The sequence below is a fragment of the Anoplophora glabripennis genome, unplaced genomic scaffold, assembly GCF_000390285.2.
Source record: "Anoplophora glabripennis isolate ALB-LARVAE unplaced genomic scaffold, Agla_2.0 scaffold1453, whole genome shotgun sequence".
Lineage (NCBI taxonomy): Eukaryota > Metazoa > Arthropoda > Insecta > Coleoptera > Cerambycidae > Anoplophora > Anoplophora glabripennis.
Window position 1 is genome coordinate 34,496 of NW_019417569.1, and position 13,841 is coordinate 48,336.

Genomic DNA, 13,841 nt, shown 5'->3' on the forward strand with positions numbered 1-13,841 from the left:
GATGTATTAAAATAAACAGAGTAACTTCTGTATCAGCTAAATTATTAATTTTCCAATTTATTTGTGAAAATGGAACCCGAGGTAGCGACAAGAACATCTTGTTTACTTGTGGAAAAAGTTAGTTTCGGACTGGGTCACATATTTAATGACCTTTGTGCGGCTATGTGGTTTTCATACACCCTATTTTACCTGCAAGTGGTTTTAACTATGGAGTCTAGTACGGCTGGAATATTGTTAATGATTGGTAAGTGTTATAAGTAAATGTCATGCGGGCGTTATTTTTCTAGGGGTAATAGTACGTGATCTCCTGATAACGAATCTGAAATTCATTTCAAAAATACAAAAATTTATGTAATTTATAAAATATTAACTAATATTGGTACATGGATAGTTATTAATTGTAATGAAATACAATTTAGTAAAAACAGACTGCTTTTCTGAGACAACGACGTGTTATTTTAAAGTCACCATAATTTTTTGGTGTCAATGTGAACGAATCGCGAAACATTAAAAAAATATTTTTTTAGGAAATTTAAAAATTTCACGTCATATATTACGTAGGTATTTGAAAATAAAACTAATTTATATTTTAAAATAATTATTGTTGTTTTAAAAAACTACCAAATATACCAATCTGATTAATATGAAATATTTTTTAAAAACGTTTCAAGTTTTTACAAACGTGTGTTACTATTTTTTTACGCAGCGTCTGCATTTAGTTTGTGAATCTCAGTGTCAACGACCTCTGACATTGACCTAGTTTAGCTGAACTATACTACTGTCACTATGTACAGTAGCCAGAGAAATACGGTATGTTACTCTTTTTTCTTATTAATCCAAAATAAATAAAATTGCAACAAAATTAAACTGTGAACAGTATAAAATTAACCAGAATCCGACCCTGTTCGGAACGCTTACAAAGGGAGGTATCGAAGGTCAGCCTCCGCTGATCTGTCTGCCAATTGTTTTCGCACGTGGTATGATATGACAAGATGGTAAACGCGTTACAAACAAACTGCCACGTTAATTTGGAGAAATGGGAATGACCAAATACATAGTCACTGTTTCATCTGTTACATCTTTATTTTAGTTTTCGTTTAGTGCCTTTGTGTGGTGTAACTGTATAACCTCATAAAGTTATTTATTTTAGTTTTTGGTGACGGTACAATGTATTCTTGTGTTTTCGCGTTTCTGAAGGTCAAAGGTAGCTTCGTTATTATTTAAATGGTCACTTCTAAAGTTTTATCACATTTGCACGTTTTATACGTTTTTAGTCTCATTAACATTGAAAAGTTAGTATAAGTGACCGATTATATTTATAAACTACCACCTAGCAATAAAGTAGTCACATGTTGTCATAAAAATAAAACATTTGCAATATTGTAGATTAGAGTTTCTTTCTACAATAAATTTCGTAATCGTAACTTCATTTTTTTGTACAGGGCAAGTGGTGGATTCTTTAGCAACACCGGTAGTAGGATGGGCAATTGATTATACAGGACATCGTCGTCTATGGCATTTGGGAGGTATTTACATTGTAAATCACACTTTTCTACAAAATCGCAATTGTGTACCCATCATTAATGAAGAAAATATTCAACTAATTTTGTTTTTTTCTTATTTAGCACTTTGCTATCTGTGAAAATGATTGGTCAAGGTTTGTTTTTATAGAAGATTCGGTGTAAAGGTTTTCTGTATAATTTTTTTCACAGGTGACAAAATAATAAATAAATAAAGAAAAAAAAAACGAAAACTGTGCTACAAATAAGTAACTTCAAACAATATAGTAATATCTTGAAATAACAAGAAAAAAAATAGATGTCAGAGTGTAACATTACGGGAGAATCAAGCATTTGTATTTGAAGCCGTCGCTTTTGAGATACGTTTGTTAAAAATTTCAAAAGAAAGAATAATTTCAGATTTGTCAAAATATAGGAATCTAAAGAGTAAGCGGATACCTATGTGAGAAGACGTACCGAAAAGTATATATTACAGGGAACAACTCCTCAAAAAAACTTCTTTCACGTTATGTGCCACGTCATTCACGTATTATGCACACAAAATATTGTTTGAATATTTTCAAATTTTAGAAGGAATATAACATGTTTTTAATCTCCAACGTCTTATTTGACCAATTATGATGAAAAAACTCCGACCAGCATTGAATTACACCCGAAATATCTAGTCAACAGCTAAAATTTTGAATTTATTGTTTTCATCAATATTAAGTAATAGTGACCACTGTAGGTGGTATCTCATGCGTATCTCAAAAACGAAGGCGAATAAATATTTAACCATCCATATCTGATACATTTTAACAGTTATTTTTAGGTACCATAGCTGTCTCCGTGGGGTTTCCTTTAATATTCTCTTTAAAGCCTTCAACAATCACCACAGAAGTAATTGTATATTATGTGGTAACTATAACTCTGTTCCAAACTGGTTGGGCTATAGTTCAAATCTCACATCTGTCTCTTATTCCGGAAATATCCAGAAACCACAACCATAGTTCTGAACTCACTGCAATAAGGTAACATTGAATTAATTACATAAATTAATTTGTAGACGATATGATACTGTTATAGATGCAAACAATCATAACGTCCTATATTGTTATTTATTGCTGAATGTATCTAATACTTACATAAATGGTCTTTCAGTTGTATCTAATAATAATTTCAAAAGAACAAAAAAAGTTGAAATAATAGGTTAAAAATTCCTAATATAAATAGTACTTGTGGAAAGCGATGTTTTATTTAACTTAGTAAATGTTTTCCCAAAAGAAAAGCAAGACTTCAGATGAGGAAAAAATATTTTATTAATTAAAAAGTTGACAAAGCATTTACATGTTTTTAAATGGTAGACCTGCGACTGAATTTCGTTGATAACTCTCTGACTTTCTGCCTTTAATTCAATAATGGTATTCATTTAAGTAGAATAAACTTTGGACTATACGAATCTCTCTAGGAAAAGTCACATGGCGTAAGATCGCACGGTCTTGGTGGCCAAGTTACGTCCATTAAATTTCTGTCGTAACAAATGTATAGTTTCACGTGCCGTAAGGCAGGTGCCACTATTCTACTGGGCTCACATGCCATCCAAATGAGGCCACAAAAAGTTCAATATCATTTCTGGGTATCGTTCTCCATTGACAGTCATGACATGATTTTATTAGCAAAATATCCGTCAACTTGATGATTTTCCACCATGCAATCAACGAATTGACAGCGCATTAAATGGTCGTCTGGTCCCAATTCCTGGGTTAGCTTAATATTGAATAGATGCAGTGGCAGATCTTTTGCTAAAATGAGCTGCATTATGCTTTTTGAAATGTTTAATTGCAGTGACCGCATTTTCGCCACTTTATTACTCACCATAGTAATATGTTCTGCTGAACGGCCAGTACGGGGCCTGTTTTTTATTGTCTGCAACCAAATCTGGTTGTTCAAATTTAGCAACTAATTTTCTCACAGTTGTTTCATTCGGAACGTTCCTTCTAACGAAAATCCCACGTAATTTGCGCACAATCTCAGCTACACACTCCGTACTTGTAATGAATTTTCAGAACCTTCACTCGTTCATCTATCGCATGCCGCTTCCATGGGACACCCTTTATTAGTGCACTGAACTCTTTACCATGAAATTCTGTGAACTTACAATAATTTAACAAACTATGTAAAGTTATATTTGTTATGAAAAGCAAGAATGGAAATTAATTGCATTATATAAAATTGTATGCTTAATTTATGTTAACATTTGTTTTTTTTTTCTTCCTATTTATATTTTTTTCTTTGTATGACGTATAATTTTTGAGTATACAGGGTGTCCCGGAAATGGTGGGCAATCTCTCGGATATGGATAGATAATGAGAAAATAATGTCACAAGTTCATATAAAATTTTTTCCTCCGGGCTCACCCTGTAGAGTTATTAGCTCTTGAAGTTGAGAATTAAAAATGGTTTTTTTGCTGTAACTTTTGTAATTTTCAATAAATTTTGAAAATTTTTTGGCTGGATCTATAATTTTTAAAGCTGCTTTGGATGATAATATGAAATCCTCGATAATAATTATGGGAGCCCGGGGGCAAAGCACCCACCACCAAAATTTCTAGAAAAAAAAAAAATTTGTTCCACTATACCCCAAACTTTCCATCATTTTAAAAAAAATTTTGGTATTTTACGTAAAAAAGGTATACTTGTTGAATATCCATAAAATAGATATTTTTTGAGATAAACCCGTTTAAAGAGGAAGGTACCATTTAATTTGAGACATTTTATTTATTGAAACACAGATTTAATCGTGGTTGGCTTTGACATGTCAGAGTATGCCAAAGGCAATTAAATTGTCAAACTTGTCAAATACGTAGTTTTAAATCTAAGATTCATCTCATAACTCATAATTTGTTATAAAATATGGAGTATTCCAATGAAGAATATGCTGATATGCATTTAATGTACGAGCGGGCCTGGGCTCTTTGTAATGCTTCGGCAGCAAAAAGATTTTATCAGCATTCTTTTCCTAATAGAAGAATTCCGGATCGCAAAACTTTCGAACGTATTGATCAAAGATTAAGAGAAACTGGTAAAATACGATTACTATTATTAAACAAAATGGATTTTAAATAAATTTTAATGTCTTTAGATCAGTTTGCTCCTGTTACTGCAAACAGGGGTGCCCCGCGAACAGCACGTACAGTTGAAGTAGAGGAAAATATACTGAACGAAGTTGCTGCTCATCCAACAGTTAGCGTTAGGTCATTATCTTATTTTACCAATGTTCCAAAGACCACTGTTGCAAGAATCCTTAGAGAACAGCTTCATCCTTACCGTATCTAAAAAGTGCATGCTCTTAATCCTGATGATTTTCGTGCAAGAGTACAGTTTTCTCAATGGTTTCTTCAGAGACATGAGCAAAATCCTATGTTTACGAGATTAATTCTGTATACTGACGAAGCAAGTTTTGGGAGGAATGGAGTTATTAACTCCCATAATTTACATTATTGGTCTGATGAGAACCCACACGCTATTATTGAAACTAGGCACCAAAGACAATTTTATGTTAATGTTTGGAGTGGAATTATTGGTCCTTACTTATTGGGTCCATTTGTGTTACCCCCTAGACTGAATGGTCAACGTTACCTAGATTTCCTTGTGCATCAATTACCACAACTGTTAGAAGATGTTGATCTTGAAACCAGAAATGCACTGATATTCATGCACGATGGGGCGCCGCCTCACTTTAGTGCTGCAGTAAGGGACCATTTAAACGAGGTATATCCTAATCGCTGGATAGGTCGCGGTGGACCTATTCATTGGCCTGCCCGAACTCCAGATATGAACCCACTTGACTTTTTCTTTTGGGGGCACTTGAAAAATCTTGTTTATTCCACACCTGTAACCACTAGAGAAGAATTAGAAGAAAGGATTTTTTATTGTGCAAATGAAATACGACAAAATCCTGAAATGTTATGGAGAGTGCAACAGTCTTCTGTTAAACGAGCTCGTATTTGTATAAGAGAAGGTGGAACTAATATTGAGAATTTATTATGAATTATATTAGTTACAAAATTTTGATTGTCATGCACTTTTCGTTTAGTTAGTTTAGTTAAGTCCAAATTCTCATAATTTGGAACACTGCTATTGCAAATTATTTGTCCTTTATTCTGATATGTAAAAGCCAACTACGATTAAACCTGTGTTTCTGTTAAATAAAATGTCTCAAATTAAATGGTACCTTCCTCTTTAAACGGGTTTATCTCAAAAAATATCTATTTTATGGATATTCAACAAGTATACCTTTTTTACGTAAAATACCATAAATTTTTATAAAATGATGGAAAATTTGGGGTATAGTGGAACAAAAATTTTTTTTCTAGAAATTTTGGTGGGGGGTGCTTTGCCCCCGGGCCCCCATAATTATTATCGAGGATTTCATATTATCATCCAAAGCAGCTTCAAAAATTATAGATCCAGCCAAAAAATTTTCAAAATTTATTGAAAAATACAAAAGTTACAGCAAAAAAAACATTTTTAATTCTCAACTTCAAGAGCTAATAACTCTACAGGGTGAGCCCGGAGGAAAAAATTTTATATGAACTTGTGACATTATTTTCTCATTATCTATCCATATCCGAGAGATTGCCCACCATTTCCGGGACACCCTGTATATTCTGTTTTTCTTTTTAATAGTATGTAGAACTCAACAAAATAGATAAATTTTTCAAGTAACATTTTTTTGAAATCTTACAAATATTTTTTTATTAAAAGCTTAAAGTCTGACAAAAAAACAGCACATATAGCTTTTCATCAATATGTTACAATTTTGTGTTTAAGCTAATTCATATATTCAATAATACGAACCCAGTGTAGACAATTTGGTCATCATTATAGTCCAAGCATTCTGTCACGGATTAATGTTAAATTTGCAGAAATTATTACCTGGACAAAAAAAATATGACCGTATAGAAAATTAAATTTTAAATTGAGTTTCTTGTTCTTTAAACTCGATCCAATATGGCGAACATGGTTAAAAAAAATCGCAAAGTTGAAAAAAACGGTTTTTCTAAAATAACTAAAAAAATATAGCACGGATTGAAAAATTTTAAATGAGAAAGTTGTAGGTTTTAAAAAGATCTATCGACTGATTTTTTGAAAGTATCGATTGCTTTGTTACTTTTCGAGATATATCGAAAAAACCGTTAAAAATCTTCTCTTTTCTCTTCTTCTATAACTCGTTTACATTTACGTGCCCATATTTGCTATTTACTGCAAGCATAGCCCGCGGCAAGCCAAAAAAGTACATTTTTGAAAAATTTAAAAATATTAATTATTTTTCGAGATATATCGATTTTTTGAAAAAAAGGCGCTCTCGAAAATTGGCTAGATCTTCTCAGCGGATAGCCCTACAGTAACGATTTTCGGTTTATTTTCTTCGTAAAGAGTTATATTATCATGCTGTTAAAAAATGTTGACGATTTTATTAATTTTAAGGATCAAAAAATGACTGAAAAAGTTGCACTTTTTTTGGGTATGTTTTTTTCAAATAACTATTTCAATTTTTATTATTTTTTTGTACTTAATCTGGGGTAGCTAAACACGAATATTATAGCATTTTCGCCTTAGAAGCAAAATAGACCCGTAAATGTTTAGTTTTCTTTCTTTAAAAGTCATTTTCATAAAATAAAAATTGAAATAGTAATTTGAAAAAAACATACCCAAAAAAGTGCAACTTATTCAAAGTCATTTTTTGATCCTTAAAATTAATAAAATCGTCAACATTTTTTAACAGCATGATAATATAACTCTTTACGAAGAAAATAAACCGAAAATCGTTACTGTAGGGCTATCCGCTGAGAAGATCTAGCCAATTTTCGAGAGCGCCTTTTTTTCAAAAAATCGATATATCTCGAAAAATAATTAATATTTTTAAATTTTTCAAAAATGTACTTTTTTGGCTTGCCGCGGGCTATGCTTGCAGTAAATAGCAAATATGGGCACGTAAATGTAAACGAGTTATAGAAGAAGAGAAAAGAGAAGATTTTTAACGGTTTTTTCGATATATCTCGAAAAGTAACAAAGCAATCGATACTTTCAAAAAATCAGTCGATAGATCTTTTTAAAACCTACAACTTTCTCATTTAAAATTTTTCAATCCGTGCTATATTTTTTTAGTTATTTTAGAAAAACTGTTTTTTTCAACTTTGCGATTTATTTTAACTCTTTTCGCCATATTTGATCGAGTTTAAAGAACAAGAAACTCAATTTAAAATTTAATTTTCTATACGGTCATATTTATTTTGTCCAGGTAATAATTTCTGTAAGCATTTCTCTATAATGCTTGGACTATTAGGCAGATCCGAGCTTTATACACGATGTTCCACCTGTTCTTCTGTAACTCTGTAACAGTCTGAGTCATGTGGGTCATGTAAGGAAAATATTTTTGGCTTTACAGGGTGGAAAGCTAAAAGTATTTACTTTACATGGCCAACATGATTCCAGGCAACTTTTATCAAAACCATTTTTTTAGAAATTTTACAGTTGCAGAGTTACAGAAAAATCCCTCTTAGATGGAACACCTTGTATTTGATGGGGTTAGTTCTGGATTTACGCTATCTTTAAGATTGTAAAGTATATTTGTGCAGAAAAAAACGTAATCACTTTAAATCCGACATTAAATCCTCTTTCGTGTTGTGTTTTGATTTCTAGTTATTACCAAATGGAGTAATTAGTATTGAAATCTCTAGGTATTGTAGGTTCTAGATAATTTCGTTTGTAGGTACACAGCATCAGTATGTTGTAACATATCTGTATATTTCATAACTTTGATAATGTTGAAAACTGGCGGCGACGACGCCGAAGAATCTGAAGGTATAGGACCTAGTGATTTTTACAAATTCAAGGTGAAAAAATCACAGTTCAAATATTATGAAAAAGTAAATATAATATTTTTTTTTTAGGGTGTAGCACTAATTATAACTTTTACGGGATTATTAGCATCGATGTTCTTTTATTGTGGTCTTTTAGGGACTCAGGAGAATGAATATGAAGTTATAAGAGAGGCAGACATTAATGATGTTAACAATTTAAATACACACGACAGGCAAAAGCATTTTTTAAAATCACTCCTTATATATGGCGTTTCCCTTATGTACGTATTTTGATCAAGAAAATAGGCAGAAGGTCGTATGACAAACTCAAAACTAATATAAAGCGGCTAGTTGAACAGTCAAAAATTTTTATAGTAAAACAAATGTTTTGTTACAAATTTTTAAAATGCTGTGACATTAACGTGAACTTGCACTGCAGTCATGTTTACTACCTATTGTTCTAAATATTTAGATCTAGAATTAACCAAACTCAAATTGTCCCCGACATGCGCCGGTCAAGAAGAGAGACGGTAGTAGGAATGACAAAGACAGCAGACCTTAATAGTAGGGCAGTTACCTTCTGTGCAAAAATATTGCTTAAATGAATAAAGTAAATTTAATTAAGGTTTCATTTAATGAAGGTTTACTGTTATATGTACAGGGTGGGCAAATAAGCGAGGTAAGCGGCTGTATCTCAGAAACTAATTATCGTAGAGAGCTACGGTAAAAAATTTTATAGGTAAAGTGGGCAAGGGAAAATGCTGGAAATTATTTTCAAGTTTCCAAGATGGGGGGTATTTGAACGTTGTTTTAAATAAATGCCTGTAACTTCGAAACGGCTTAATGGATTTGGATAAATTTGGTATCATTGAAAAGAGCATTTCTTGGGATTTTAGGCTTCTCGTAATCATGACAGTTGCGACCTACACGGCCGCCGATAGAGGGCGTTATTCGATATTATAACCAAAATATTGGATTTTCTCAAAAAATTTAAATGCGATGATATGACTTTTTTTAGACTAGAAAATAGACAAATGACCAACCAATAAGCCTGCGCAAACCGCATCTTAATATCTTTTTCCTAACTCAAATTATTAAAAAAAATACTAAACCAGGAAAATTCATATATCCCCATTTAAAAATGCATCGGTTGCTTTCGATAAGAAGGCAAGTAGTAGGCCATGGAAATAAAAGACAAACTCCTCTCTAAAATATTCACAAGAAATGTCAGTTTATTTAGTGCTGTGATTTTAAGTCGCACGTTTTCGTATTTATAAGCGATTTTCCTTTTAAATAAAGTTGTGGTCCTGAAAAGGACCGATTTTGAAAAAAGATTAATGCCTTCTGTGTTCAAATTGCCTTCCGTCATATTCCACACATTGTTCCAGTCTTTCTTGAGTCGACAGAACCGCAGCCTCGATTTCTACCGCTGATAGTTGACGAATTGAGTTTCGAATTCTGTTTTCCATATCCATTCGTGTTGTTGGTGGAGTTTGAAAAACAATGTCTTTTAAGCGTCCCCACAAGTAAAAATCAAGACATGTCAAGTCCGGAGATCTTGCCGGCCAAGGAAATAGGCTTCCCCTTCCTATCCAGCGTTCTCGAAAGGTCCCGTTAATATGGTTTCGGACATTAATTGAATAATGTGCCGGACAACCATCTAATTGCAGAAACATAGTTCTCCTAGTTTCGAGTGGCACATCTTCCAACAAAATTGGCAAGTCGTTGATCAAAAACTCTAAGAAGCGGTTACCAGTTAAAGCTTGATCAAAAAAATAAGGTCCAATAATTCTGTCCCCAATGATACCGCACCACACATTTAGGCTCCAGCGTCCCTGGTGCTGCACTTCTCTTAACCAATGCGGATTTTCAGCGGACCAATAATGCATATTATGACGGTTTACTCTACCATCACTACTAAAGGTAGCCTCGTCGGTCCAGAGAATTTCCGTTAAGAAATTTCTGTTTTCCTCAAGCATGCCTAGCATCCATTGACAATAATTTAATCTATTATCGAAATCTTGTTCATTTAGCGCCTGGTGCAAAACTATGTGGTAAGGATGTAATCTAAAAGTAAAAAACAACATATGCGTAAAAATAATATAATCAGAATAACACTGAATTGTGTATTTGAGAGTATGTGCTAAGATACTTGGAATAAGATAAAATTATTTACCTATAATCTTTCAAAATATTTCTAACAGTTGTTCGTGCTATTCCCAAGTCTAGAGACAATGTTCTAGTTCCTACATGTCTATCAAATTCTATGTAAGCCAAGACATTGATAATGTTTTCTTCGGTCCTTCCATTGCGACGCCTGCGACGTTTAGGACGACGAAAACTTCCAGTATCGCGTAATCGCTGTACCAAGCGCGGAAACATTCTTCTCCCGTAATGACGGCGATCTGGATACCGTGCCGCGTACTGTCTTGCAGCTATAGCTGCATTTTGAAAACACTCGAAATAAATCGCAATCATGTCAACGGCTTCATTATTTGTGAGAGGCATTTTGATTAAAAAGTACTCAAATTATACGCAATCAACAATATTAGGCTGCGTGTGACAAAAGTTTGACGTTACTTGGCAATATTTTTGTTAGGCGATTGTCGTGTCCATGGCCTACTACTTGCCTTCTTATCGAAAGCAACCGATGCATTTTTAAATGGGGATATATGAATTTTCCTGGTTTAGTATTTTTTTAAATAATTTGAGTTAGGAAAAAGATATTAAGATGCGGTTTGCGCAGGCTTATTGGTTGGTCATTTGTCTATTTTCTAGTCTAAAAAAAGTCATATCATCGCATTTAAATTTTTTGAGAAAATCCAATATTTTGGTTATAATATCGAATAACGCCCTCTATCGGCGGCCGTGTAGGTCGCAACTGTCATGATTACGAGAAACCTAAAAGCCCAAGAAATGCTCTTTTCAATGATACCAAATTTATCCAAATCCATTAAGCCGTTTCGAAGTTACAGACATTTATTTCAAACAACATTCAAATACCCCCCACCACTTTATTTCGAAAGATAGAGAAAAATTGTTTTTACAAAAAATGTTCGAATTTAAGTTAACATTAAAACGCAAATACTTTTTTGTTACATTCATCGGGGAAAATCGTGAGAAACGTAACTTTATGTAATTCAATATGGTGGAAACGCCCACTGGCGGCCATCTTGGAAACTTGAAAATAATTTCCAGCATTTTCCCTTGCCCACTTTACCTATAAAATATTTTACCGTAGCTCGCTACGATCGCTAGTTTCTGAGATGCAGCCGCTTACCTCGCTTATTTGCCCACCCTGTACATTTAAATAGTATATTTGGTCGTGTTTATACCTATTTCGAGGTAGAATACTTGATTCTAAAATTAATTAACAAGTAATATATTTACAATTTGAAATTTAAATATATTGTATACTTTTCCACGAATTTGTGCACTTTACACTTTACGATTCACAACTGATTTGAATCCAATAATTCAAACAACTTTTTCTCAGACTTCCACTGCGCATCTAAATCTCGGGGAGAAGGTGAATTTGGTCAAGTTGGTTCAGTAACCTTTCTGTCCCTTAGGTATATGGCGTCAAGACTTTTTACTATCCTAAATCTTATTTACATACCCCTGTATATAGACGAAAGAGGGTCGTTAGTTGAAGACAAAGCAAGAATGAGACAGACTATAGCTAGTATACCTCTTACTTGTTACATTGCCTCATTTCTTACGTCCATCGTTTTAAAATTTAGGAACGAAGTTTGCAATGACAAGGTAGGTTAAAGGTAGTATTGCTATAATAGAATAGATTCTTTCAATGTAACAAAATTCTTCTTCTTGTTTTGGCAAGGATCATCCATTTCTGTATTTTAAATATTACGTTTTTTAGTGAGCTTGTTTTAAATACAAAAGTAATAATAAGAAATGTACAAGAAATAATTTAAACAATTAAACTCGATATTTGCATTTCTATAGATTACTTACCTATGTGGATCACTTTTTGGACTGTCAGCCTCCATATGGATAGGCGTAGGAGTATCCACAGCTTCTGATACTGAACTGTATGTTATCGCAGTTTTATTAGGTTGGTATTTCGTAAAGTAAGCAACTGCATCTCATTGGTGATACGTTCTTTCAGGAATTTGTGGATCTTCCACTATGGTGGCCAGCTTGTGTCTTACAGCCAACTTTGTGAAAACCAATGGCTATGGAGGGGGTCGTGTTTACAGTATGGTTACGTTTACAGACAAGTTAATTTCAGGAGGGGTGGTACTGTTGGTTCAAAATTTGTAAGTGCTATTCAGATATTACAGATCTAATAATAATTTGCGGAATTATTGTACGCTAAGGTGTTATGTATTTTGTTTTTAGTTCTTTCGAGAGAGTTTAAATTAAAAAAATATGTATTATATTATTAATAAATGACTAACACATATACACGATGTATCCTAAGTCTATGTTATAAATGAAGGGGTGATTCCTTGGCATTTGTCGTACATTTTCAAAAATTCCTGGCATTTGTTTGACTTGCTGACATCCATTGAACAAACATTGAACAAAGAAAATTATAAATCGAAAATGGTTTATTGTGTGAAGAAAATGCAAGAGACCTTTTTTTATTAAAAACATGATAGTAAATTAAATGCGCCCATTAATTATTTTGAAAATCCAGTGGCGTAGTTTTTCTGAGAGATTTACTGACAAAGCTCCCCTGAGCCTGGTTGGCAGATTTATATAGAAATATACCGAATTATTACTATTATTAATTAATTACACAATTTCCCCAAGTTTCGTCAATCTATGTCAAATAATTTCAGATAAAATTGAAATAATGTTATATTTTTCAAAAACTTTAGCGCCCTCTATCTTGGAAACCAGTAACTTTGGGGCCCTTTTGGGCCTAAAATAACCCAAAGAATCACCCTCTTCATTTATGACATAGACTTAAGATGCACCCTATATAACAAATTTGATTAGATATTGGAGAATTGCTAACATCAAAACTATACTGATTTTGTTAGACAAAAAATGTTTCATTTTTAATTTTTAGGCAGTGTACTCCTAAAACTGCGTGTCCAAATTTCTACGAAAATGTTCTGTCGTACATTTGTGGACTGGTGTCGGTGGTAGGACTAGCTTCTTTGGCTTTATTAGAGATCCAGATTAGGAAGATAATGCGAAGAAGTTGATCAATTGTAATATTTTTTTCTGTATGTATAAGTTATGTGTAAAAGTATTTTTAAGCTCACCGAAATTCTGTAAACTTAATATTATTCGAATATTTGAAATTTGTGAGTATTTTACAATGATTTTGAATTATATTAATGTATTTTTTTTTCTAAATAATGTATTAAGGCAACTAAATAAATTGGCGAGACTTTTCCGTTGAACTTTGACTTCACTTTGATACATCTGTACACAAAAAAAAACTCGAGTGTGAAGATGTAGACTCTGGTAGTGTTACTCATTTTGAAGCCAATAGTCTA

At 32.9% G+C, this 13,841-nt stretch overlaps 1 protein-coding gene across 1 annotated transcript; it reads left to right on the forward strand.

The window, feature by feature from the left end:
* Positions 1-69: 69 nt before the first annotated feature.
* LOC108915556 (major facilitator superfamily domain-containing protein 12-like) lies at positions 70-13,585 on the forward strand. The gene is made up of 9 exons (XM_018721622.2): positions 70-244; positions 1,443-1,526; positions 2,332-2,530; positions 8,274-8,397; positions 8,455-8,645; positions 11,937-12,129; positions 12,331-12,439; positions 12,494-12,644; positions 13,406-13,585. Exons 1-9 carry the CDS (start codon positions 70-72, stop codon positions 13,542-13,544), a joined length of 1,365 nt encoding a protein of 454 aa, XP_018577138.1. The 3' UTR covers positions 13,545-13,585.
* The last annotated feature ends 256 nt before the right edge of the window (positions 13,586-13,841 follow it).

What these genes read in the sequence shown, in the direction of transcription:
- LOC108915556 (XM_018721622.2), top strand. Translation starts at nt 70, where the DNA reads ATGGAACCCGAGGTAGCGACAAGAACATCTTGTTTACTTGTGGAAAAA. An exon ending in TCGTCTATGGCATTTGGGAG is followed by an intron (nt 1,527 to 2,331) that starts GTATTTACATTG and finishes AGTTATTTTTAG; the next exon opens with GTACCATAGCTGTCTCCGTG. An exon ending in GTGATTTTTACAAATTCAAG is followed by an intron (nt 8,398 to 8,454) that starts GTGAAAAAATCA and finishes TTTTTTTTTTAG; the next exon opens with GGTGTAGCACTAATTATAAC.